At 39.8% G+C, this 24989-nt stretch overlaps 1 protein-coding gene across 1 annotated transcript in view; it reads left to right on the top strand.

Moving 5' to 3' along the window:
- Heatr5a (HEAT repeat containing 5A) overlaps nucleotides 1-24989 on the top strand; it is a 99147-nt gene that overhangs the window by 24611 nt on the left and 49547 nt on the right. Inside the window, exons 10-16 of the mRNA XM_031357715.1 lie at nucleotides 1794-2044; nucleotides 4135-4246; nucleotides 5350-5502; nucleotides 6924-7023; nucleotides 13339-13448; nucleotides 20473-20636; nucleotides 20717-20892. Of these exons, the coding sequence (XP_031213575.1) occupies nucleotides 1794-2044; nucleotides 4135-4246; nucleotides 5350-5502; nucleotides 6924-7023; nucleotides 13339-13448; nucleotides 20473-20636; nucleotides 20717-20892 (1066 nt within the window). The remainder of the gene's footprint in view (nucleotides 1-1793; nucleotides 2045-4134; nucleotides 4247-5349; nucleotides 5503-6923; nucleotides 7024-13338; nucleotides 13449-20472; nucleotides 20637-20716; nucleotides 20893-24989) is intronic.

The following is a 24989-nucleotide window of genomic DNA, read 5'->3' as shown; positions in this document are numbered from 1 at the left end:
TTTGCTTGTACTGGAAGAAGGAAATCTCCGTGATGTCAGCAGGCTGGGGTTTACTTAGAACTGTGAAACCACTGGAGACTCATTAGATGTTTCGTGGAAGTTTATAGTCAAGATTATTTTAAAATAGAGATGTGTTTGAAGGCTGGAGGGTCGGCTCAGTGGTTAAGAGCACATGCTGTTCTTCCTGGGGACCTGAGCTCGGTTATCAGAGATCATGTCTGGCTGTTTAGCTCCACCACTAACTAGCTCCAAGGGATCTAATGCCCTCTTCTGGCCACTGAGGGCGCATGTTCACACACACACACACACACACACACACACACACACCTTAAAGAGAGGAGAGGGCTTCCTGGGTTTTTGGATCTGGTGGTTTGTTTGTCATTTTCCGCTTTTGTATTTAAAGGTTGTTCCGTGGCAGGGTGTGGCAAGATGTTCACCTTTAGTCTCAGCATTCAGGGCAGAGGCTCCGTAGTGAGATCCCATCCTTACAAGAACAATTAGAAAGCTGTTTTGTAACACTGTCCGTATTTCTCTTTCTGAAGTGTAATGGAAACCTTCCAGAGAAGTTCGCCTGGCTTTCTTTCGCCTGCAATGAAACTCCACTGTATGTGGAGTAGATGCAATCCATTCCTCTGGGGATTTTTTAAGCCATCTTTATTTCTTTCTGAAATAATTTTCTGCGTTTTAGAATAATTTATCAGCATTGTGATATCTTCAGATAGCACGAAGTTCACTCCTTTAAAATATGCTCCTCAGTGGTTTTGTGACTTCACAGTTATGTGACTACCACCCTGCTTAGCTGAGGATGTTTATATGAAAGGAGCATCATCAGGGATACCATCAGCAGCCATGTCCGCCTGTCCTTCCCGGAAGACATGGCTACTCATCTGCTTTCCGTTCTGTCAGTTTACCTGCTTTCATCGTATCAGTGAGATCTCTAAGATGTGATCTGTAGTGGCTGGTTTCTTTTTCTTTTCCTGTCTATGGCTTTGCTTTTTGTCATGCCTCCTACTTACTGAGTACCTTTGTGTTTATATCGTTTGTATGTTTGTAAGCCCTTTAAATTTCTGTAGCAGTTGGCAGGAAACTTGCATGTTTCAACAAAGGTTTCTCTTGAATCAACAAATAGAAACTTTTTTGCTGTTCACTGTATTCTAACATGTTGTTAGTAGGTTGACCACTGAAGTCCTGGCAAAACCTTGGTTTTAGAATTTGCTCTAAGATAAAAGCCATGCAGTATTATAGGAAGTGTATTACCACGTCTGTAATGTGCTAGAGAGATCTTTCTACAGGAGCAATAAACTGGAAAGATGACTTAGAGGCAGCTGCCTATAACCCAGCTCTGGAGGTCCATTGCTTCCTCTGTGTGCATCTCTGTCACAGGCACAGACACATAACTAAACGAATTAAAATGATCTTTTTTTTAAAAAGGGGTTAGGACAAGGTATGACTTTTTAAAGGTGGTTTTGTTTTTTATTAGCAATTTTAGTTCCTAATACAATGCTTTATTACTAATGATCTCAAGGTAAAATACAAAAATCACTAGAAATAAAATTTTTCTTTTGTGTATTTACATAGCTTGAGTTCATTTTCATGAGATAATACTAGAAGAGATCTCTACATTGAAAACCGAAAAACAGTTTACTTAGGTCTCACTTCTTTCGTTGTAATTCGGCTTCTTGTAGAAGTAGTGTATTTTATAGGCAGGTGGCTGCCCATTCTTTTGACTGTCTTACGGCTGAAATGAGTTCTGTCTGTATACATAAGTCACTTGCTTTTCCCTGTCCTTCCAGGCCTTCTGGACAGCGTCATCTCTGTGGTTCTGCACCCTAGTGTTTCCGTTCGGCTGGCTGCAGCCTGGTGCTTGCACTGCATTGCTGTGGCATTGCCTTCTTACCTGACCCCTCTCTTAGATCGCTGCCTAGAACGGCTTGTGACACTGAAGTCTTCACCAGAAGCAGTGACTGGCTTTAGTTTTGCTGTGGCAGCCTTGCTAGGTGCAGTGACACACTGTCCTTTGGGAATTCCTCATGGAAAGGGCAAGGTAATGATTTCATTCTCTGTGCAGTGGTGGTCAAGTTTTTGTGAAATGGTTTGCTGGTAGTATGTCACCCGTTAAAGCCATGTGGGACAGCAGTATGTCTCCTGAGTGTTCTTTGTGTGTTGAACACTAGCCACACAGTCTCTGAGAAATGATGATTGTCCTCACTTTTCCGACCATGTGACTCACAGATGGAGTCATGCTTAGTGTGCCTTGACTCCAGTCCCGGAGTGGGGGAAGGGTGCTTCCTGTGCTTTTACTAGAAAGCTCTCCGTGGGATAACAGTTTTCAGTGTATCTAGCCTTGCCATGTAAGTCTATTTAAAATCACACTGCATACTCTGGATTTCCCTTATAGTACATATATCTTTTTGCCCTTTAAAATACCATTATAGTCTTGACTGCACTCCACTTTTAAGCCCATATATTTGAGGATCAGGAGTTGGAGAGTGGCCTGGATTATTTAGTGGAACCCTGTTCCAAAAAAAAAAAAACAAAAACAAAAACAAAGGACAATTGGACTTATGAAGAAACCCAAGTGTCATTTAAATAAACTTACAGCTATTGTCAATATTGGTGGTGTTACTTCTGAATTAGTTTACATGTAATTGTAGAAAATAGATGAATAATATATTTATGAGCTGAGATTTTCTACATTAGAAAAAGGAGAGCTATAATTGTAGAATTGAGAAAGTTAAATAAAATCCCATATGTTAAAAGTTGAAATTATCACTATGAACTCAATTTTATTTCTTTCAAAATAAATACTATAGCCTCATTCTTTCTACTAAAAATGAATAGAAGCAGTAATTAGCCAGTAATAGAGAATATCCTAGTGATGACCCTGAGACTCTAAATGCCTTTTCCTACCTCCCCCCAAAAGAAATCAGGGCTCAATCAAGGAGTTATATGTACAACTTTATAATATATCTTCTACAACAACATCAAAAATTCAAATATCTTCATATTATCAGTGTTGTAATAAACCGATTGACAAGTTAAGGAAGTCCCTTGGTTTTGTTTGTTTGTTTGCTTGTTTTAATCTTATTTGTATGAGTATTTTGTCTGAGTGTATATATGTATGTGTACTTCATACATGCCTGGTGCCCACAGAGGTCAGAAAACGGTATTGGATCGCATGAAACTGGAATCACAGCCAATTGTGAGCTACCATGTGAGTGCTGAGAACTGAACATGGGTCCTTTGCAAGAGCAGCTGGTGCTCTTAACTGCTGAACCATTTCTCCATCTCTGCCACCCTTCAGTTATAATCAGAGCTAACATGTTATCATTGTGTGTATTGTTTGTCCTCAACTCTCATTAATTCTGACCCCTCACATGTAAAATTTCTTTTGAGAAGATGCCCTCTTGTCCTTATCTGACTGTCCTGGTTGTTTCATCTTTTTTTTTTTTTTTCTGAGTGTCACCTGCTAACTCTATAAGCTATGGTTGGCATAGCTGCCTCCTTTAGGAACTGTCTTTGTAGCTCCTTCAGCCCGTCATCTGTCCAGGGGTGCTTGGTGACATGTACTTTTTCAGATTCGATGCACTCTTCCTGGCCTTTGAACTCTATAAACACAGGATGAATACATTCGAAATACCTGGTTACTTCTCTCTTGCTTACACCATCTATTTTAGAGACTTTAAAAATGTAACATATTATGGAATCCTGCTCCACTGCCTTTGGGAAGACCATTATGAACCCTTAAGCTATCAAGTTTGAATATAGAATTTTATAAAGAGAAATGTCAATAATGAAACTTTTTCTGATGATTACTGACCTAAAAAGTTAATTGCTTAAAGCAAAGTAAGTAAACTCTGCATAGCTATAGTGTGAATAACCCTACAGTGTTGTCACTTGTTCTTCACAAAGAGTTGTGCCTGTCTGTGTAGCTTTTAATCATCTGTTTTTTAACCTTGAAAACTTAATTGTTTATAGTTTATGTGATATTGCCCTATCACATAGCCTGCACAATTGGCCATGGTTGTAATGTATTATATGTAAGAACAAGTCTTACAAGAGATTGTAATTAGTTTCTTTCACCTGACTTAATTTGTAAGTTGATTTTTATTGCTTTGTTCTGTACACAAGCAGATTGTCATGACATTAGCAGAGGAGTTGCTGTGTTCTGCTGCTCAGAACAGTCGCCTGTCGCTTCAGCGCACACAAGCAGGATGGCTATTGATTGCTGCTCTCATGACACTAGGTAACAGTTTTTGGAGGGTTTCCATAATAATGAAATAATTGTGTTTCTGGATCAAAAGGTTGCTTTTAGTGTGTCAAGTTGACAAAACTAGCCAATGTCCTCCAGTTCTGGCTGATCTGATCTCTACAGGCATCACGCTCTTACGTGGTACACATACATACATACATGCAAGCAAAGCACTCACACACATAAAAAAAAAAAGTCTTAAAAATTCTTTTTAAACAAAAAACTGAAGCAGTCAAAACTAAGAGCCAGATGTGCTACCATAAACCTCTAATAGTAGCATTTGGAAGAATGAGGCAAAAGGAGTTGCGGGGCTGGAGAGATTGGGCTGGAGAGGTGGCTCAACCTTTTTGCTTTCCGGCTCCTGAAGTCACTCCTGTAACTCCGGCTTTAAGGATCCACCAGTCTCTTCTAGCTTCCTTAGGTAGCTTCACTTACATGCATACCCAAACACAGCCACACCTGTGTGCACATAACTAAAAATAAAATAAAAGTTCTTCTGAGGAGCATTCCAGTGTTGCTCGTTGCCATTGCCATGGCAATTGTGCCTTCCCTTTATGTGCCACTTCTCAGTTTTTCAAGTACCCCGAAGTTCATTCTACCACAGGACACAGTAGCTGGAAGCTGACACCCCAACCCAGGCTTGGCTGTTCACTTCCTGTTTCTTTTTTTGTGCTGCAACACTTTTTTTTTTTTTTTAAAGATTTATTTTATTTATTTTATGTGTATGAGTACACTGTAGCTGTACAGATGGCTGTGAGCTATCATGTGTATGGCTGCTCTCCGGCCCCACTTACTCCAGTGTAATTAACTGTAGCTGTCTTCAGACTCATCAGAAGAGGGCGTCTGGTGTCATTACAGGTGGTTGTGAGCCACCATGTGGTTGCTGGAATCCGAACTCAGGACCTTCAGAAGAGCAGTCAGTGCTCTTACCCGCTGAGCCATCTCGCCAGCCCCCGTGTTGCAACACTTAATATTCATTCATTTGAAACCAGAAGATACAAAACATTGCAGTTGTGAATTCAAATATTTTCATCTTAAGAGAGACATCCCTGCTCCCTAGTCGAGCTTTAAGAAGTCCCGTGCGGTTGTCTTTGCAGGTTCTGCTGTGGTCAGTCATCACCTCGCTCGAGTCCTGCTGCTGTGGAAGTGTATCTTTCCAGTGTCCCCTAAAGATCTAGAAACAGAAAAAAGCAGAGGAGATTTGTTTACCTGGCAGGTAACCCTGGAAGGCCGAGCCGGTGCTCTCTCTGGTAGGTTGACTGACATCTCTCTCCTCCCTGGCCTTCCCTCACACTTTGTATGTTCTGTAGGTTTCATTTCACGTAAAGGGACAGGGATCTGACTGGTGTTTGCATACCTGAATGTAATCAGTTAGCTGGTGATAACTCTGAATGGTGCTGAGCCAAGTCTGAGAGCTGGATCTTTAGACTGACCACTGCATGTTTCACTAGATTCAGGCCAGATAGAAACCAACGAGAAATAGTGAAGATTTGATTTAATTAGCCCCGTTAGCCCCAGAGATGTGTGGTTCCCAGTAAGTATTTGTGGCAATGTATGCAGGCTTAACAGTATTTTTCACTATTAGTTTGAACTAAGGAAAAATGGCTTTCGGGGCTGGAGAGATGGCTTAGCGGTTAAGAGCACTGATGGCTCTTCCAGAGGTCCTGAGTTCAAATCCCAGCAACCACATGGTGGCTCACAACCATCTGTAATCGGATCCGATGCCCTCTTCTGGTGTGTCTGAAGACAACTACAGTGTACTCATATAAAATAAATAAATCTTTAAAAAAAATGGCTTTCTTAGAAAGAACAGGGACCACATGCTTGTGGTGTTTATCCAATGAATTTTACCCTTAAAAAGAAAAATATTTAATTTCAATCTGACACTCAGTCTAAGCTATTTATTTTACTCTTCTTTTGAAGCAGTCTCAGTTGTTTGAGTACCTGTAAACTCCCTCCCTGGCTAGAGTCTGCATGTTTCTGCAGAACTAGTGAGAAGCTGGTGGACTGGGCAGTCTAGGATGCTTGTTTTTAAAGATTTATTTTTATTTATGTGTACATGGAAGCCCTCCCCTCTCTCTCTCTGTTGGAGGGTACCAGTGGGAGCCAGAAGAGGGGTCAGCTCCCCCTTGAACTGCAGTCAAAGCAATATGGCGCTAGGAACCAGACATGGATCCTACATATTCTTAACCAACGAAACAGCTCTCTAACTCCTGGTTTCTTTCTTTCTTTGTTTCTTTTCTTTCTTGTTTTACATTTGAGATGGAAGTCTTACTATGTAGCTCTGGGTGTCCTAGAGTTCTCTGTGTAGACCAGGTTGACCTTGAACTCACAGAGATCTGTCTGCCTCTCAAATGCTCACATTAGGTGTTTGGGCCACCATGCCCAACTTTGATTTCTTTTCATTTTTATACTTCTGATCTCAAGGGTTAAGTACAACCCAGGGTAACAACATTTTGTTAATTTTTTAGTCTCTCACAAATCCCAGGAAATTCTTCAAAAATATAATTAAAGATAGAAGATACTAGCTTCCTTTTTGATCATTAGAATTTCAAGTTATTTTTGTTTTGAGCACTTCTTTGTAACATTTCTGGTGCTATACATAACTGAATGTTCTTGTCTCGTGGCTGATGACACTGGACAGGGAGTAAGTGTCTGTTTGCATTTGCAGCTGTCAGGAGTCTCATCTCCCACTGTGGTGATCTCCTTACTAAGGAAGTCATTCAGCGTCTCCTGCCACCGCTTCCCTGTGCCGTGGATCTGCTGACTCAGTAAGGATCAGTTGTTGAGACTGGTAGAGTGTTCTAAGAGCAGTTAGCTACCTCTCTGTAATTCCTTAGATGTACTGATAAGGCAAGCTGATACCATTGATTCCCTTTGCAGAGGAAGGCAATCATTTAGGTATGTGACTTTTCTTTTTCTTTTTTTTTTTTTTTAGGCTAGAGAAAATGCATATTAAAAGGGAAGGAAAATCACTTAGTGAATAATATACCTTTCCTACAGGCAGTTTTAACAAGAAATTAAATCCTAAGCCTGCTAACCTTTGCAGGTATCCATTGTATTGGCTTGTTAGGGTTGTTCTATGTTCCTAAAAACTAGATGCTTGCTAACACATACAGGTTTTTGTGTGCTTATAGTTCTTATAGGTTGATCTATCATCTATCTGATAAAACACAGGAAAAAGCCAATACTTTTCTATCGTGTATGTGTGTAACTTACAATTATAAGCACTAATTTCCAAGTTAATAAGGTATAGAGAACATTATTTCAAAAGTTTTTTTATGATATGCCACTTTATGTATAAAGAAAAATGCAGGGGCTGGTGAGATGGCTCAGTGGGGAAGAGCACTGACTGCTCTTCGGAAGGTCATGAGTTCAAATCCCAGCAACCACATGGTGGCTCACAACCACCCATAATGAGATCTGATGCCCCTCTTCTGGTGTGTCTGAAGACAGCTATAGTGTACTTACATATAATAAATAAATAAATCTAAAAAAAAAAAAAGAAAGAAAAATGCATTTAAGGTGTAGCCTATAAATATGATAATAGATGAACATCATAGAATCAAGCACGGCTAGCGCATTGGCTACAAACATTAAGGGCCACAGTAAATATTTTAAATTGTATAGGTTTTCAGATCTGCATTGAAATTGCTCAGAAGGAATCACACATGGTGCTGGGCAGGTAAATGTCTGTGGCTGTGTTCCAGCACTCGACTGAGACAGACAACTGAGTTTAACACTGAACTAGAGCTTAAGCGACAGACAGTGCCTTTGATCTGATAGCTTTCTCTCTTTTAGGTTGTTTGTCCTTTTAAGTTGACTTAAAGACTTTTTACATATTTGTGACACTATTGCTGTCCATTAAAATACTAAAATATCTTTTTTAAATTAATATGGTCCCAATTTAAATGTCATATCTTTTTTGGTTAGTGTTGGAGTTTTTTAGGGGAGGGAAGGGTTGTTTTGGTTTTTTATTTGGTTGGTTTTGTTTTTAAACGGTCTCTCTATATAGACCTGACTGTCATAGAAATCTGTGTGACCAGGCTGACCCTGAACTCACAGCGATCCACCTACTTTTCCTCTCAAGTGCTGGGATTTGAGGTGCATACCACCACTCCCAGTCTTCGTCTTGTATATTTTGCTTTGATTTTCTTATATTTCAAGTTTTATCTTTTATGTTTGCATCTTCAATCTGTCTTAAGTTGATTTTTCTACTTAGAGTGAGGTAGAAGCATGTCTTTATACTGGTGAAAGAAAACACCACAGACCAGGTGATTCATACCACAGAAATGTATACCTACTGCTCTGGAGACTGAGATTTAAGATCAAGGTGCTGGCAGAATGATGTCTGGTAAGAGCCTGCTGCCCTTCTCCAGCATGGCACCTTATTTTTTCACCCTTTGGAGGTGGTAGATTGTTGGTCCTCATGTGGCAGAAGAGTCACAGAGACAAAAGATCCAAACTGCCTTCCTCAAACAATTTCATAAGTTATTAATCATTCATGAGGGAAAGGCAGAAGCATGATGCAATTGCAGGGAAGTAGAGAGGTAGATCTCTGAACCCAACCAGCCTGGTCTACATAGCTGGTTCCAGGCAAGCCAAGGCGTATATGGTAAGGTCCTGTGTCAGAACAAACCAAAACCAAAACCTAGGGGAGAAAATTGAACATTGCAGGGTATTTGGCTGTGGTACACGCCTTAATCCCAGAACTCAGAGGCAGGCAGTTTGAGGTCAGCCTGGTCTATACAGTGAGTTTTAGGGCAGTCAAGGCTGTAAATACAGAGAAGCCGTGTTGCAAAAAAAAAAAAAACCCATGGACTTCACCATGAGGCCGTTCTGGAGTTTCCTCTCCTGGACTTTTGCAGAAGTCCACCATTTTTGTCCCGCCATGTAAACAGCAGAGAGACCTCCTTATCTGCGTACCCCTGGCTCTCACAGTTTACTGAGGCTAGTGGCAGAAGCTATGGATCCTCAAAGTCACCTGGCTAAAACTTGTCAACGTGACTCTAGGGACACAGGACACTAGCATCTCTCCAGCGCCTAGATGCTCCTGGTATTTGCAGATGTAGTTGAAGCCAGCCTCGTTCTGGATGGCAGATCTGCTGCCAAAAAAGGCAGGAATTAAGTGTGTGTTCAACATGTGAGTTTTCAGGGTCAAAAATTCACCCAGACCAAAACCACTTCATTTTCTGTTTTCATGTTGGAAACTCATCTGGTCTTGTGCTCCACTTTCACAGTCTGTCTGTCCTTCCTCTCTTCCTTTGGTGATTGCCATCACTGACACATTACATCCCTAAACATGACTGATGCACTCTGTGCCCCTCATTGCTGCCCTTTGGTCTGCTTGCCTGTCTCTGTGCTGGAGAGCAAGCACTTCAACCTGTTTTGTTTTGTTCTTTAGCATTCTTGTACTTTGGATAATCTCCTGTTGAATTTTTATTTGTAACTGAATCTGTACATAAATTTGAAGAAAATTTAAATTTTTATAATCCTATGAACATGATTTTCTCTGTTGTCAAGGAATCTTATGAGATAAAGATGTTTTACTTTTGAAAACACAGTTGGCAGGTACTATATTTTTGTTGTGGTGGTTATTAAATATATGGTGTGTGGTGCATATGATCTCTTCATTGCCTCTCTGTAAGAATATAACTCATCCCTTCTCCAACCACCTCGCTAGATGCTTCTATGTTAAAATTTAATGTGTAGTACAGCAGAGATACCTCAAAGGCATCTCTGCTGCATAAGCATAAAAACCAGACTTTGGCTCTTCTGAGCCCGTTTTAAAGCTCGTCAGGCACAGGACTGCCTGTAGCCCCAACACTCAGGAGGCAGGGATGGGGGATTCCTAGGGTTAGCCATCTATCTAGTCAGACTGGCTGGAACTGGCAAGCATTAGACATGCTTCAGTAAGTAGAAAGTGATGTAAGAAGACAATGGATAATCAGCTTTGGGTCTCCACATATGCATGTATGCACATCAGGGATACCCCCACATGTGCAGACATACATGAACACACATAATTCCATTGTAGATCTAGATTTTTTTCTCCTACAGTCCTTACTTATTCATATTCTTTCTGTCTCTTAAGTATTTATTCTATGAGTGCATTTTACAACTGCCTAGAAACTGGCTTTAGTAAAGCACACCCTGTAATCCCAGCACACAGGAAGCAAAATGATCAACATAAATTCAAAACCAGCATGGGCTACAAAGAAAATTGCAGGTCATCCTGAGCTACATAATTGAGGTTCTGTCTCAAAAAAGTATATAAATGGAATAGAGAGGCAGCTTAGTGGTCACAAGCACTGGCTGCTGTTCCACAGTCCTGTGGCTCACTTCCCAGCTCCCAACCATCTGTAACTCCAGTTCCAGATGCTTGACGTCCTCTCAGCACCACACACAGAGCAGCTCCCAACCGTCTGTAATTCCAGTCCTCTCTGGCCTCATCAGCACCAGGCATGTGCACTGGGTACGCAGAAGTATACACAGTATACACCCATACACAAACACCCATACACAAATAAGTTCCTCTTAGAAATTAAAAGAGCAAAACATAGAAACAACTACATAGACTTTATGAGCAGTGCACGTGTATATAGTCTCAGCTCTCAGGAGGTTGGGACTGGAGAGCTGTTTAAGTCAAACCTGGGCAACATAATACCTCTCCTCTTTTTTAAAAGCCAGATATGATGAACAGACACTTGTAGTCCCAACACTTAGAAGTACAGTGGGGCTGAGCACACATTTGAAGCCAAGTTAGAGCCTCTCAAAAAATAAACTAACAAGAACCCTGAAGAGAAGGCTTTCAAGGGTCACTTTCGATGTTTTATTCTTAGCAGTGATATTTGTTGTAGACTTTTTAAAGTACATGCTCTGTTAGGCCATGGCTTGTTTTATTTTTATTTTTATTTTTTGATATGAGATTTTTATGTATATCAAATTGTTTAATGTGATACACTTTAAGAAATGTATTGATCAGTTCTATAAACTTCTAGATATGGTTTTGTTATGTTTCTTTATGTGTATCCATAGGTGAGACTGTCCTGTTTCTTTTTTTCTTATACTTTGTTGTGAAGCATTGACATTATTAACCTCATAGGATAAGGTTTCATCAAGGAGAGTGTGTGTGGTTGGAGTGATCTGCCGTGTGAAACTTTCTGAGAGACCATGTTTGAAATTTCTACATTTTTAAAAAAAAATAATGCAAAATCCATTTCTTTGTTTCTAATTTTGTAAGGGGGGATCTGTTTGGGGGGATGTTCTATGTTTTTTTTTTGTTTATGTAAAATTTGGTAAGTAAATTTTTCTGAGATCTTTATTTTCGGATGTTTTAGCATGAAGTTGTTCTTTTTAGTTTTCTAAAGTCTTACCTGTAAAGCTGGCTGTAACCGTAGTATCCTTCCTTCTGAAGACTTTCTCTTATGCCTTCTCTTGTCTTTCCCGTGAGTCGCACTGAGGTAATGCCTGCTGATCTCCATGAAAAAGAACCTTATTCATGTTGAACTTTGCTTTTACTTCTTCATTCTCTTTTTCTTAAATTTTCATACCTTTTTTAAAACCTTAAGCTAACTCTCCAGCTCACAGAATGTAGATAAATGTTTATTGTGTTTTGCCTGTCCTCTCAATGTGGTGGGATTTGCTCTGTAACAAATGGAATTTTCGCACATGCCATTGTGCTATCTAATTTGCTAATTCTTATTTGCTTAGCCTGGCAGTTGACAGAGCTTATCCCTTTCTTCCTATAAGATTTTCTTTAGCTTTTTATATTCCAAAATAACTTAATTAGGTAGCTGTAGAGGAGTTTAGAATTATACTTTCTTGATTAGTTGAATTAATTCGATATACCCTCACAAAGATCTAGAGTCATAACCCCTTCTAAGGAGACCCCATGCTTTTGTCCTTACCTTACATGGGTGCAAGCTAGCCTAAGATCTTTATGTTGGTGTTTGTTTGCCTGCTCCGAATCAGCTCAGGTTTTGTATTATGCTTTTTCAATTTTTTTATTATTTGTGTATGAGGTAGACATCGGAGGCCAACTTTTGAGAAACCAAGTTCTGTCCTTTCACCATAGGGTTACAGGACCACATGCAGGATTAGATTTACATTGTCAGAGTTAACCAATTGCTGCCTCTCACTGGTTCCATCCGTCCCCCTCCCCCTTTTAGTTAATGTTAATTCGTCATTATTGATAGGGAGTATTTGACCTTAAAAAGTCCCTTTCTTGGACCTAATTATTACAAGTTTTGAACTTTTATCTGTATTATGTACATTTATCTCCCTGTATTTTTGTAGAAACTAACCTTACCCTCTCATGGAAACAAAAACCAATTAAAATGATTTCCTGGATTTTCATATTGATCTACTCATTTGAGTTTAAAGAAACCAATGATACTCCTCTGAACTCATTTTATTTAAGCCAAGTAAATGATGTAGAGTTCAAAAAATATAATTAATAATTTTTAACAAGTACAAATATGAATGAAATACTTTTCATATGTTAGCTATAATTTTCTGATCCAGCTTTAAAGAAATACAAAAGTATCATGAATTAGCTTAGCTTCCATAACTAAAATATTCTATGTGGGATTTTGAAATTGTTTTATCATGATTATCAAGCTGAAGGTTACAAAGTAGAACCAGTGTTAATTTTACTTTATTAATTTATTGAACTAATTTTCTTCCTTATAGATTTTTGGTTTTGGCAAATGCCAAGTTGTAACTTTTGAATATCAAATAAGGTTTAAGTTATAATATTACTTAGTGACATTTGAAGTGAAAATTGACTTTATAGTTTCACTTATGAAGAATGTTAGAAAAACTATTATTGTTGTTTTGCTTGTTTGATTGATTGGTTTGTTTGACTGCAGGGCCAGGAGTAAAAGCCAGGCCTCGTGTAGTAGGCATGTGCTCTGCCCCAGCTGCATTCCCAGAATCCATCTTAGACTTACGATCCCACCTTATTCTAAGAACACAACTTAGCACTAATGTTGTTTAGCTTATGTTATATGTCAACCTGTACCATGCGTGTGCATTTTCATAGAACATATGCACTTAAGATACACTGTTTCTTTTGTTTCAAGGCTTTCTTCAATACTAAAAACATACGGAAGTTCTTTGAAAACACCGTCAGTAGTTTATAGACAGAGACTTTATGAACTACTAATTTTATTACCTCCTGAAACCTATAAAGGTATGTGCCTTAGACCAAAATGTCTTGTTGTCTGCGACTAGTTTGATATTTGGAAATCAGTAGTTGCTTGGTTGAGTGAATGAATAGAAGCGATCATTTAGTGCCTTTTTTCTTAGATGTTAGAGTCTTGTCTCAGTCCTTGGACTCACTGTCTTATACTAAATACAGTGCATTCTTATAAACCTAATTTCTTGCCAAACATGGCAACAAATACCTGTAGCTCTAGTCCTTTAGAAGCTGAGGCCAGAGGATTGTCAGTTTGAGACCAGCCTGGGCTACATGATGAGTTCTAGGCTAGTGTGAATTACATCTTACAACCCCGCCTCTAAAGGAGGAAGACAGCAGGGAGTCTAGTTCTTGTATCTTTTCATATCTTGCTTTCTGATAAATGATGGCATAAGTCTACCTTTGAAGAACTGTAAAGAGAAAGAAAAAGTCTTGAATTTTTTTTTAACTTGTGTTTTCTCGGAATGGAATTTTGGTGATGCAATTGGGAATAATATACACTTCTATCTTTGAAGCCACCTCCGAGATGTTTCTTTGGAAACAGAGTCAGGCCAGTGGGTACAGGTACTCACTTCCAAGCTGAAGACCTGAATTTGACCCCAGCTCTACGTGCTGGAAAGAGAATGCTGACTCTCCAACATTGGCCTCTGACCTTCACACCTGTATTGTGGCACATGCACATGCTCACACAAACACACATACCATACCAAATAAATCAAAATGTAATAAAAAAAATCCTTTTTTAAAATCTGGGTTCCCTATCAGAAAGGGGAACAGAGAACCAAAGGTTGCAGATGACTAGAGGAAGCAGTGTTTTCTGGACACTTAGTAGGACAGTTAGTTGCACAGGTGAGGGCACTTTGCTTGTGACAGTGTGCACAAGAGCCAGACGAAGCTGTAACACGGCGTAGAGAGGTGGATGTGAAGCCCCAAGCTGAGGAGCCGTCGGTAACTGACAGCTACCGGGAGGGCGAGTTAGTTCTCTTTAAGGCCATAGCCTCTGGTAGGTTCCGCTCACTCCAGTTGAGAACCAAACTTGTAAGAGTGTGTAGGTGCACTAGGAGACTCTATGGATTTTTTTTTTTTTTTTAAATAAAGACACAGAGTTGAGTGAATAGAATGGGGGCTGGAGAGATGGCTCAGCCGTTAAAGGCTAGGCTCACAACCAAAAATATAAGAGTGGTAGAGTAGAGGGTGGATTGAGAGAAGATGGAGGAGACAGGTGGAAGTGGCCAAAGACATTCATGAAATTCTTAAAGAATTAATTTTTAAAAATTTATTTTTGTTTTTTTTTTTGTTGTTGTTTCAAGGCAGAATTTCTATGTGTAACAACCCTGGCTGTCTGGTGGGGGTGGTGGGTGGCAGTGGTGGGGGTGGTTTTTAAAGAAACAAATCCAGGGGCCTACTATGTATTTCTCATAGTAGACTCTTTGTAGGGTCTATCTACTTTTCTAATGTGAATTTTAAAACATGATTTTTATAATCTTTTTCTATTTTATAAAAATAATTATAGTTTATTATTTTATGTTTTTGTAAAAAATATAGAAAATTATAATATGACTTACTGTTTTTGAGTGAGTTCCAGGTTTATAGACAAACTTGCATGAAATTGACCTTATTCAACCTTAAATAATAATTCAAAGAACTCATGATAAGGAAGAAAAAAATTAGAGTTCAAAATAGGTTGAGTGGGAGACCTTGAACAATGCGCCTAACTTTGTTGAGATTTAGTTTTCTCAGCTGTAAAACAGTAAGGAAGGACAAATATGTGTGCCAGGAGGATGTGAGGTTAGAACAGCACATGCTAAATGGCCAGGGATACCTAGCTCACAATTGATGAGAAATTACATCTGTCCTCACTATGTTTATCTTGTTTTTATAGAATGGTGTCTTAGTTAGGGATTTCCTGCTGTGAACAGACAATATGATCAAGGCAAGTCTTATAAATGACAGCATTTAGTTGGGTCTGGCTTCCAAGTTCAGAAGTTCAGTCCATTATCATTAAGGCGGGAACATGGCAACATCTAGGCAGGCATGGTGCAGGCAGAGTTGAGAGTTCTACCTCTTCATCTGAAGGCTGAGACTTCCTTTGTTGATGCAATTGATATAAATCTCTCAGACGTTTCAGACAAGGGCAAAAAGCTGCCACATTCTTCACCAAAATACCATAAAAATACTTTCTAAGCCACATACTGAAGTTCTTCTCCACTGCAACCTCTTAGGCCAGGTCTGCACAGTTCAAATCATACTCGGCAACAAAGTCTTCCATATTCCTGCTAGGATGGCCAATTAAGCCCAACTTAAAGCATTCCATTGCTTTCCAAAGTACTACTCCACATTCCTCCAAACAAAAGCATGATCAGGCCTATCACAGCAATACCCCACTCCTGTCTTAGGGTTTTACTGCTGTGAACAGACACCATGACCATGGCAAGTTTTATAAAGACAACATTTAATTGGGGCTGGCTTACAGGTTCAGAGATGCAGTCCAGTATCATCAAGGTGGGAGCATGGCAGCATCTAGGCGGGAATGATGCAGGAGGAGCTGAGAGTTCTCTATCTTCATCTTAAGGCTGCTAGTGGAAGACTGGTTTCCAGGCAGCTAAGATGAGGGTCTTATAGCCCACACCTACTCCAACAGGGCCACACCCCCTAACAGTGCGGCTCCCTGGGCAGACCATATCCACCCCATAACAAATGATGCAAAGGAAAAGTTCTGCTCTTCTGTGGAAGTGTTTGGGCACGAGCTCAGTGCTTACCACACCTGCATTCTGCAGGGCAGACACCATCAAACCTTTCCAGACAGTTCATCAGACTTGGATTCTAAAACTTGAGTTGCCTCAGGTAAACCCAGTTCCACTGCATAATGTTTGAGAAGAAAAATTAATGTATATATTACTTGATTATCCTGCCTGTTATATGTAGTTTTTTGTACTTTAACAATGAATTTGAGGGTTGGAGAGATGGCTCAGTGGTTAAGAGCACTGACTGCTCTTCTGAAGGTCCTGAGTTCAAATCCCAGCAACCACATGGTGACTCACAACCATCCATAATGAGATCTGACGCCCTCTTCTGGTGTGTCTGAAGACAGCCACAGTGTACTTATTTACAATAACAGATAAATCTTTGGGCCGGAGCAAGTGTGGTCTACTGAAAGGAGCAGAGGTCCTAAATTCAGTTCCCAGCAACCACACGAAGGCTCACAACCATCAGTACAGCTACAGTGTGCTCACATACATAAAATAAGTAAATAATTTAATTTAAAAAGAAAACAATGAATTTGAGATTATTGTAATAATAATTTGCCTTTTTTTTTTTCATCATTGCAACCATAGCAATAGAAGTAAGGCTTTTCCCTAAGGATTTGTGCATTTAAGAAAAATTTGTGTTCTATTTAATACTTTGAATAATCCATATAGAGCAAGATAATTAAACTTTATCATCAAATAGAGTACTGAGGCCCTGGATTCTGTCTTCATTAGCATAATAAATGTTGTGTGAATGTGTGTCTTTCGGAGATGGCTTGGCTGTCACTTGCTGTGCTGTGAGGGTCTGAGTGTGGAGCCCTATCCATGAAAAAGTCAGACATAACAGCGTGTACCTTTGCCCATTCCCGGGAGGCAGAGACAGATTTTAGAGTTTATTTCCCAGCCAGTAAAGTTCCAGGGTCAGGGAGAAGCCCTGTCTGAAAAAGTAAAGTGGAAGGCCAGGCGTGGTGCCACATGCCTTGTGAGGACCAAGGCAGGTGGATCTCTCTGGTCTACATAGTAAGTTGCAGGCCTGCCAGGGCTACACAGTGGGATTCTGAGTAAAGTGAAGAGCAATTGAGGTAGATCTGATATCGACCTCTGGCACACTCCCCTGTAACATATGCATGCATACCTCCATGCATCCATATAGGCACATCTACACACAAATCCATTGCCTTTTTATAGAACATAACTCATAGGACAATGGTAGCCTATACTGACTTCTGATTCTTTAACACAAAAAGGAAAGGAGTCTTCAATTATATTGTTTGAAGGGTAGGATTAAGAACGTATCTGTAGAGCCAGGTGTGGTAGCCCAGGTCTTCAATCCTAGCACTCAGGAGGCCAAGGCAGAGAGGCAGGCAGATCTCTGAATTCAAGGATGGCCAGAGCTACAGAGAAACTTTGTCTTGAAAATGAAAAGAAAGAAAAGAGCTGGAAGGTTCAGTTGATACCAGTTGTTGGAACATATTGCCAGATGTTGATCTTGTAAGACGTATACAAGATGTATAAATAAGAACTTGCCATTTTTACACAGGAAGGCTTTTGTTTTTTAAAGCGTGTGGGCATTTTGCCTTGCCTGCATGTGTGTCTGTGCACAAATGTGTGCCTGGTGCCCAAGGAGCCCGGAAGAGGGCCCCAGATGCCCTGGAACTGGAGTTAACAGATGATTGCGAGCTGCTGTTTGAGCACTGGAACTTACCCTGGGTCCTCTGGGTCCTCTGCAGATGCAGCAGTACTCGGCCCACCAAGCCATCTCTCCAGCCCCACTTACACAGAACGATTTTAAGAACTGAAAGAATGTTCTTCATGATAAAGTTCAGCAAATAATAATGTTTTTCTTAAAGAGTAATTCTGGCCAAGCATGGTGGCTCACACACGCACAATCCCAGCTTTCCTAAACTGGGGCAGAAGGAACTGGTCAAGGTCAAGGCTAATGTAGGGCCCAGAATAAGAATCAGACTCAGAAAAAAGAGGAAGAAAAAGAAAGAGAGTGGCTGGCTTAGTTCTCTGATGCCAGAGGAATACAATTTTGAGTTAATTTTTGTTTTCTATCTTAGGTTTGATGTAGATAAGAACTTTCTCCAGAATCAATTAGGCGAGGACTCACTTTAACTGAGAACTATTTCCACACTTACCGGTAGCTCCAAAAGTACTTCTTGCGTTGTACTGACAACAAACTCATTTTGCTCAGTGTCACACGATGGTAGTTAAACTCACAGACGTTCCTTTAATCAACTCCGGTTTGCTATGTCCAGCCCTCGTTGGCTCCTCTCTGAGACTGAGTCACATAGCCTGTGCTATAGATTGTCGTCACAGTAGCCTGAGTAACTAGTGAGGCTTGTCTCCAAATACAAAGAGGTCGGGGACTATAATCCAGGTGACAGGTGCCTTACCCAGGGTGTGCAGGCCTATCCCAGCACTGCAGAACAAGTGGAAATCCTCCACAGCACCTAATGCAGCTGGGATAAATGTGAAGCTCAGCACAGGGGTTAGTTAGAAGCTCTGGGTCTAGCCCAGCTGCCTGTCTTCAGTCTTGACTGCATTGAGATCTCTGACAGTGATGCACCGTTCCTGTTTGCCCTCCTGACCTTACAACATTTCTTAGCAAGAACTCTTTCCTAGGCTGCTAGTATGTTGTACAACACCTATTATCTTTTGTAAGTTTTTGTTACTAGTGTTATACTTAGTAGTATAATAAAGTTTTTAAAGTTTTAAATATAATCTCATCAAAATTTCATGGTTTAAAAATTGCTGAAATGTCAGATATCTATACAGTGCCCATATTTGGAGCTGTCTCATAAATGCTAGTATACCACACAAAGCGGCCCATCGCCTCTACCTGTGGCTACCTGTAGGTCCACCACCAGTTAAAAAACAAAGGATAACACATTAACAAACTAAACTGTACCAGAGAGCTATCCCTATCAAAATCCAGACTATCTGTGGTTTTATATATTATAAATAAACATAAATGTATATATTTATAGTTTTATAGAACAGATAATGTTGTTTCTTCAAATGAATTAAATGAAGGAAAACATATAGAAGATAGATTCAAAGAGATGAGATATATCAAGTAGCTGCAACATGTAGACCTTATATAAATCTGATTTCCATCATAAAAACACATCACATACACACACACACAAAAAGAAATCACACAATTGGGAATTTGGGTACAGAGTACATATTTGATGTTTAGTGATTTTTAAAATATGAAATTATGGTGGTAAGATTATGTTTAAAATGAAATGCTCATAACTTTAGTGATCAGACTTTTGTGGATAGAATGATACACTGTTTTGGATAACTTCAAAGTAACAGGAAGAATGCTAGACAGGCGTGAGTTAGGATTGTTCCAGCTGGTACAAGCAGTGCTGAGCACCTGCTGTGCAGGGACATGGGTTACAACACTGCTGTCTCCTCTGATGCTTCACCTTTTTCATAATAAAAGTGTAATATTTTCAGCTTCAGCTCTTTTTAAAACCAATTTCTTCCTGCCCTCTGCCTTTCTTTTTCTTTTGAGAGGAGATTATAATATGATGTCCAGGAAGGCTTCCAACCGGGTCCTGGGCTCAAGCAATCTTCCTGTCAGCTGCCTGTGTAGATGGAATTATGGGAGTATCCAACCTTACCAGGCTAATTTTTCTTTCCTGGTGCTAATAATTGAACTAGAGACTTACAGATGCAGGGCAAGTGTCATGCTGCTACTGAGCTATATACCCAGCCTTGTTTACTTATTTTATTTTGTTTTGATATAAGATCTCTATATAGTCTTGGCTGCTCTAGAGCTTACTATGTAGACCAGGCCAGCCTTGAACTCAAAGAAGCTTCCTGCCTTTGACTCCAAGTGCTTAGATTAAAGGCATCTCAGCTGGGTGTTTTGTTTGCTCTTTTCTTCCCCTTTTCTGTTAAGAGAAAAAAAAAAAAACCACAGTTATTCATATGCTTAAGGCATGAGAGAATTGGCCTCATCTACTTTTATACTTCATGTAGTTTTGTTTTAAATAGTGGCAAATGCACTTAACTGCTAAAAGGTGTATATATACTTTACATTGTCATTTCACCAGCTGTTCTTAGCCTTGGGAGAATGGACACACAACCCAGCTATTCACATGTAATGCAGTTGCCAAAGGTGGGAAATGAAGTCTCAGGCTTTAAACTTAGTGCAGCTAGCCCTCAGCCTGAGCTGTCCTTTCATCTCAAACTCTAAGGATAAATGCTAGTACTCTAAATTGCTAATTGTTCTTCCTCTCTGACTCAAGGGAATCTCTGTGCTATCCTCAAAGAGCTGGCTGCTGAACTGACTGCCCCTGACACCCAAGCAGCAGCATCCACATGCTTACTGCCAGCCCTTTGTCACCCAGATGACCTTTTGATATTAAGTCCTTTGCTGCAAGAGACCGACCATAGGTTTATTGAAGAACAGGTATGGTGGTTTTAAAATAATTCTTGAGATTTTTGTCTTGAATGATTTTTTAACCCTCATATACTTTTCCCCCCATGTAGCTCCTGCTTGGCAATGGCGTTGCCTGTGGAAGTCTAGAATATGACCCTTATGCTATTTATGAGAAGGATGTAGAAGGAGACTCTGTGCCTAAGCCCCTGCCTCCAACACTGTCCATTATTAGCTCTGCATCCAAGCTCTTTGGGGTTGTCTGTGCTCATGTGGACGAAGCTCAGAGGTAAATCTCTTTCATAACTGCTTATCCTGAAGTATGACTTCCACTTCAGTGAACACAATGCCAGCGAGTGAAAGGGATGCCATCAGATGACCTCATTAACCTTAGAGGTTCCTATTGGACAGGTGTAGATAAAGTCTCTTTTCATGTAGCTAATATTGGTAAGAACTTACTAAATGCAAACCAGGTCTGATGGCATTTGCCATAATTCTAGCATACAGGAAACAGAGGTTTTGAAAATACCACAGGGTAATTAGTGATTCCTCAATTAACCAGGTCACCGATATCTTACCTGTGTTAGGGATCAAAGTCCACTACTCAGGAGATACTGTTTTCAGGGAAACTAAATGACTGTGCTGACCGGAAGTTTACAGAGCTGATAGTCCCCATTCATTCTCCCATGATCTTCCTCCCTCCGTCCCTCCTCGCCTTTTATTCTAGACCACAGGACATTTGACTTGGAGCGTGACTTTTATCCTGTCATTTGATCTAATCATGTCCCCGAGTAGACAGCAGCTAGGTAGAAAGTTTACCTTAGTCTCTTAGAGAAAACTTAAACAATAGTCTTGTCAGTAAGTTATTGATGAAGCAAGTTTGATACAATTTGTTTATGAATAGCCCACGTCTTCTGCCAGCCTTCTGATAAAAAGAATATTCTTCCCCTTGCAACAGAATAACTATTTTTCTTGAGGACAAGTATCTGATACATTATGTAGGTAGAGTTTTAGAGTTTCAGAAAGAGACAATTTTTTTTAATATTTTATTTATTTATTTAATGTCTATGAGTACACTGTCACTGTCTTCAGACATACCAGAAGAGGGCATCAGATCTCATTACAGATGGCTGTGAGCCACCATGTGGTTGCTGGGAATTGAACTCAGGTCCTCTGGAAGAGCAGACGGTGCTCTTAACCACTGAGCCATCTCTCTAGCCCAACAATTTCTTAATTTTACTACATTTAATGAAGTTTAAATTGTGCTTATCACTATTCCTACATAAGTTATAATACTATATAGTATATATTCAGGGTTTGGAAGAAGGTTTTTTTTGTTGTAATTAAAATGTTCAGGCATAACAAAACAAAAAAGCCTGTTATTTTGTTTTGATTTTAACTGAATAAAAATGATAGGCAATAGTATGAAGGGTTGTTTGTGTGTTTTGTTTTGTTTTTTTAAGGAAATGACCTTGCAGAATCCCAAAACAGAAAGTAGGTTGTTGTAACTTAGTGGCTTCCTGTGGGTGTCCTTAGAGAATCATAGGAGGAAAGCTGTGTGAATAAGTTTCTAGCCTCCTGCTGTCCCACTTTGGGCTCTTGTTAATGACAGGTCTGTGTGTGCTCATGTGTGTACAGGTACATGTGCATGTGTGTATAGGTCAGATGATAGCCTTCGTTTTATCAGATCATAATCTAGTAATTTTTTGTTTTGTTTTGTTTTTTTCAAGACAGGGTTTCTCTGTGTAGTCCTGGCTGTCCTGGAACTCACTCTGTAGACCAGGCTGGCCTCGAACTCAGAAATCCGCCTGCCTCTGCCTCCCAAGTGCTGGGATTAAAGGCGTGAGCCACCACCGCCTGGCGTGATTTTTTAAATTAAGTCTCTCACTGGCCTGGAGCTGGCCCAACAGAGCAGCAGCAGAGGTCCTCCTGTCTCTGTCTCCTCAGCACTGTGACCACAAGACCAGCATTGTTTTACGTTGAGGGCTGGCCATTGAGTTCCTGTCTTTACTGCCTGAGCCATCTCTGTACTCTATCCACTTTTTCTTTATGTGCTGTTTCTGGGTTTCTAGATAAGAACTGGCATAATTAAAGTGCCCATACTTAGCCAGTATGGGGGTGCCCGCCTGTAATCCCAGCACTGGACCGCTGAGGCAGAATAATTTTCAGTTACAATGGAGCCTGGGCTACACAGGGAAACCCTCTCTCAAAAACAAAATATCAGGGCTGGAGAGATGGCTCAGAGGTTAAGAGCACTGACTGCTCTTCCGAAGATCCTGAGTTCAAATCCCAGCAACCACATGGTGGCTCACAACCATCCATAATGGGATCCAGTGCCCTCTTCTGGTGTATCTGAAGACAGCTACAGTGTACTCATATACATAAAATAAATAAATAAATCTTTAAAAAAACAAAAAAACCCCACAAAATATCAACCATTAAAAGGAAAACAGAAAAGTTTCCATTTTTTAAGATGTTTCAAAGCATTTTAATATTACTGTGATTGAACAGTTACAAAGAAACCTGCTAAGGAGTGATTCAAGTTTTTTTTTCATGTATTTATATATTTAGAATTGAAATTATTGGGACTGAAAAAACATGGCCCAGAGCTAATCTTATTGATTATTAAATATAATCTTTTTGATTACTTAGTGCTTATTGCCCTGTTAGAAGAACAGAGTTTGAATCCCAGCACCCACACTAGCAGCTCACAAACATCCATAACTCCAGCTCCGGAGTCTGAAGTCTGCTTCTGGCTTCCTTGCATGCACACACACACACACACACACACACACACACACACACACACACAGGCAAAACATATACAAATATATATAAATAAAATGCATTTTATTTTTTTTAACTTTTATTGCATTATGATGAGAAAAGTTACATGATTTCAATTTATCTGAATTTGTTAACATTTAAAGACATTTTAAGTAAATAGAATTAAATCACATCTTGTTTCCCTTTTGTACCCCACTCTTCCCAGAGACCCCCCCTTCAATACCTACAATCTTTTTTGTCATATTCCTTAAAATTTATAAAATAACAATAAAAGTAAGTATTATAAAAGTTGTTTGATATAAAAAACAATCAATTTAACAGTCTTATGTAGATGCTCGTCTACAGCAATAGTGAAAATACATTTTTCTCAATATAAATTTTAAATAACTCCAAACATATTAACTGTATACTTCAAAATAATACATCACTACTAGTAATAAAATGCATTTTCTATGTCAGAAGTCTGAGGACAGTATGCAGGAATCAGTTCTTTCCTCCCACCATGCGGACTGAGGGATTCAGCTTGGTTTATCAGACTTGAGGCAAGCGCCTTCACCCATGGGACTTTCCTACTCCCCAGCTGTTTTATTTTATTTTTTAAAATTCTGTCATCATCATCATTTCATTTAATTAGTTATGTCACAGTGAGGTGTGTGGGGGGAATCAGTTTCTCCCCTTCTACCATGTGGTTCCAGGGATCAAAGTGAGTGAGGGCATTTTTTTTAAATTATTTATTTATGAGTACACTGTAACTATCTTCAGACACACCAGAAGAGGGCATCAGATCCCATTACAGAAGGTGGTGAGCCACCATGTGGTTGCTGGGAATTGAACTCAGGACCTCTGGAAGAGCAGTCAGTGTTCTTAACTGCTGAGCCATCTCTCCAGCCCCAAAAACCTCTGTTTTTAAGTGGCATTAAAAAAAAAAATGCCTTGATCTTACTGGCTTGAAGCTCAGGATCCTCCTGTCTCATCCTCCTGACTGTTAGGACGGCAGCCTTAGATCTCTGCCTGGTTTATGTAAGCTACTTGATAAGAGGCCAAATTCTATAATATTAAAGGTCATGCATTCCAATATTTTTGTATAATTGTCAACATTGAATAAATGAATTTGGATATTCTCAAATAAATAGCATTCAGTTTTGACAGCTTTCTGTCAGTCTAATAAATACCAGTGGTAGTCAGTTTATAATAAAGAAAAATTATTTTTGCTTATAAATTTAGAGGTTTCAATCAGTGGTTGAACCAATGGATGTGTGTCATGTTAGGACTGCCTACCAGGGCAGAAGTACCTACCTTGAGGTCAGGAAACAAAGGATGTAGACACCTGGGTCCTCAGTCCTCTTGGAAGATTCACCTAGTGACCCACAAACCTCCCGATAGGTCCCACTTTACCTGAACTCTCAGCTAGGGACCACAAGCCCTTAGCACACAGTCCTGGGAACCCAGCCATAGCAGCAGCTCCTGGAATATGTTACCATAGTCACAGTTACCACAGACAATTAAAGGAGCATAAAGTATGAGGTTTTAAAATGTTAAGGACTACCCGTTTTTAAAGAGCATTTTACCGCCGGGCAGTGGTGGCGCACGCCTTTAATC

The sequence above is a fragment of the Mastomys coucha genome, unplaced genomic scaffold (assembly GCF_008632895.1).
Source record: "Mastomys coucha isolate ucsf_1 unplaced genomic scaffold, UCSF_Mcou_1 pScaffold6, whole genome shotgun sequence".
Lineage (NCBI taxonomy): Eukaryota > Metazoa > Chordata > Mammalia > Rodentia > Muridae > Mastomys > Mastomys coucha.
The sequence above is the reverse complement of the archived record's forward strand: the minus strand, read 5'-3'. Positions and strand labels throughout refer to the sequence as shown.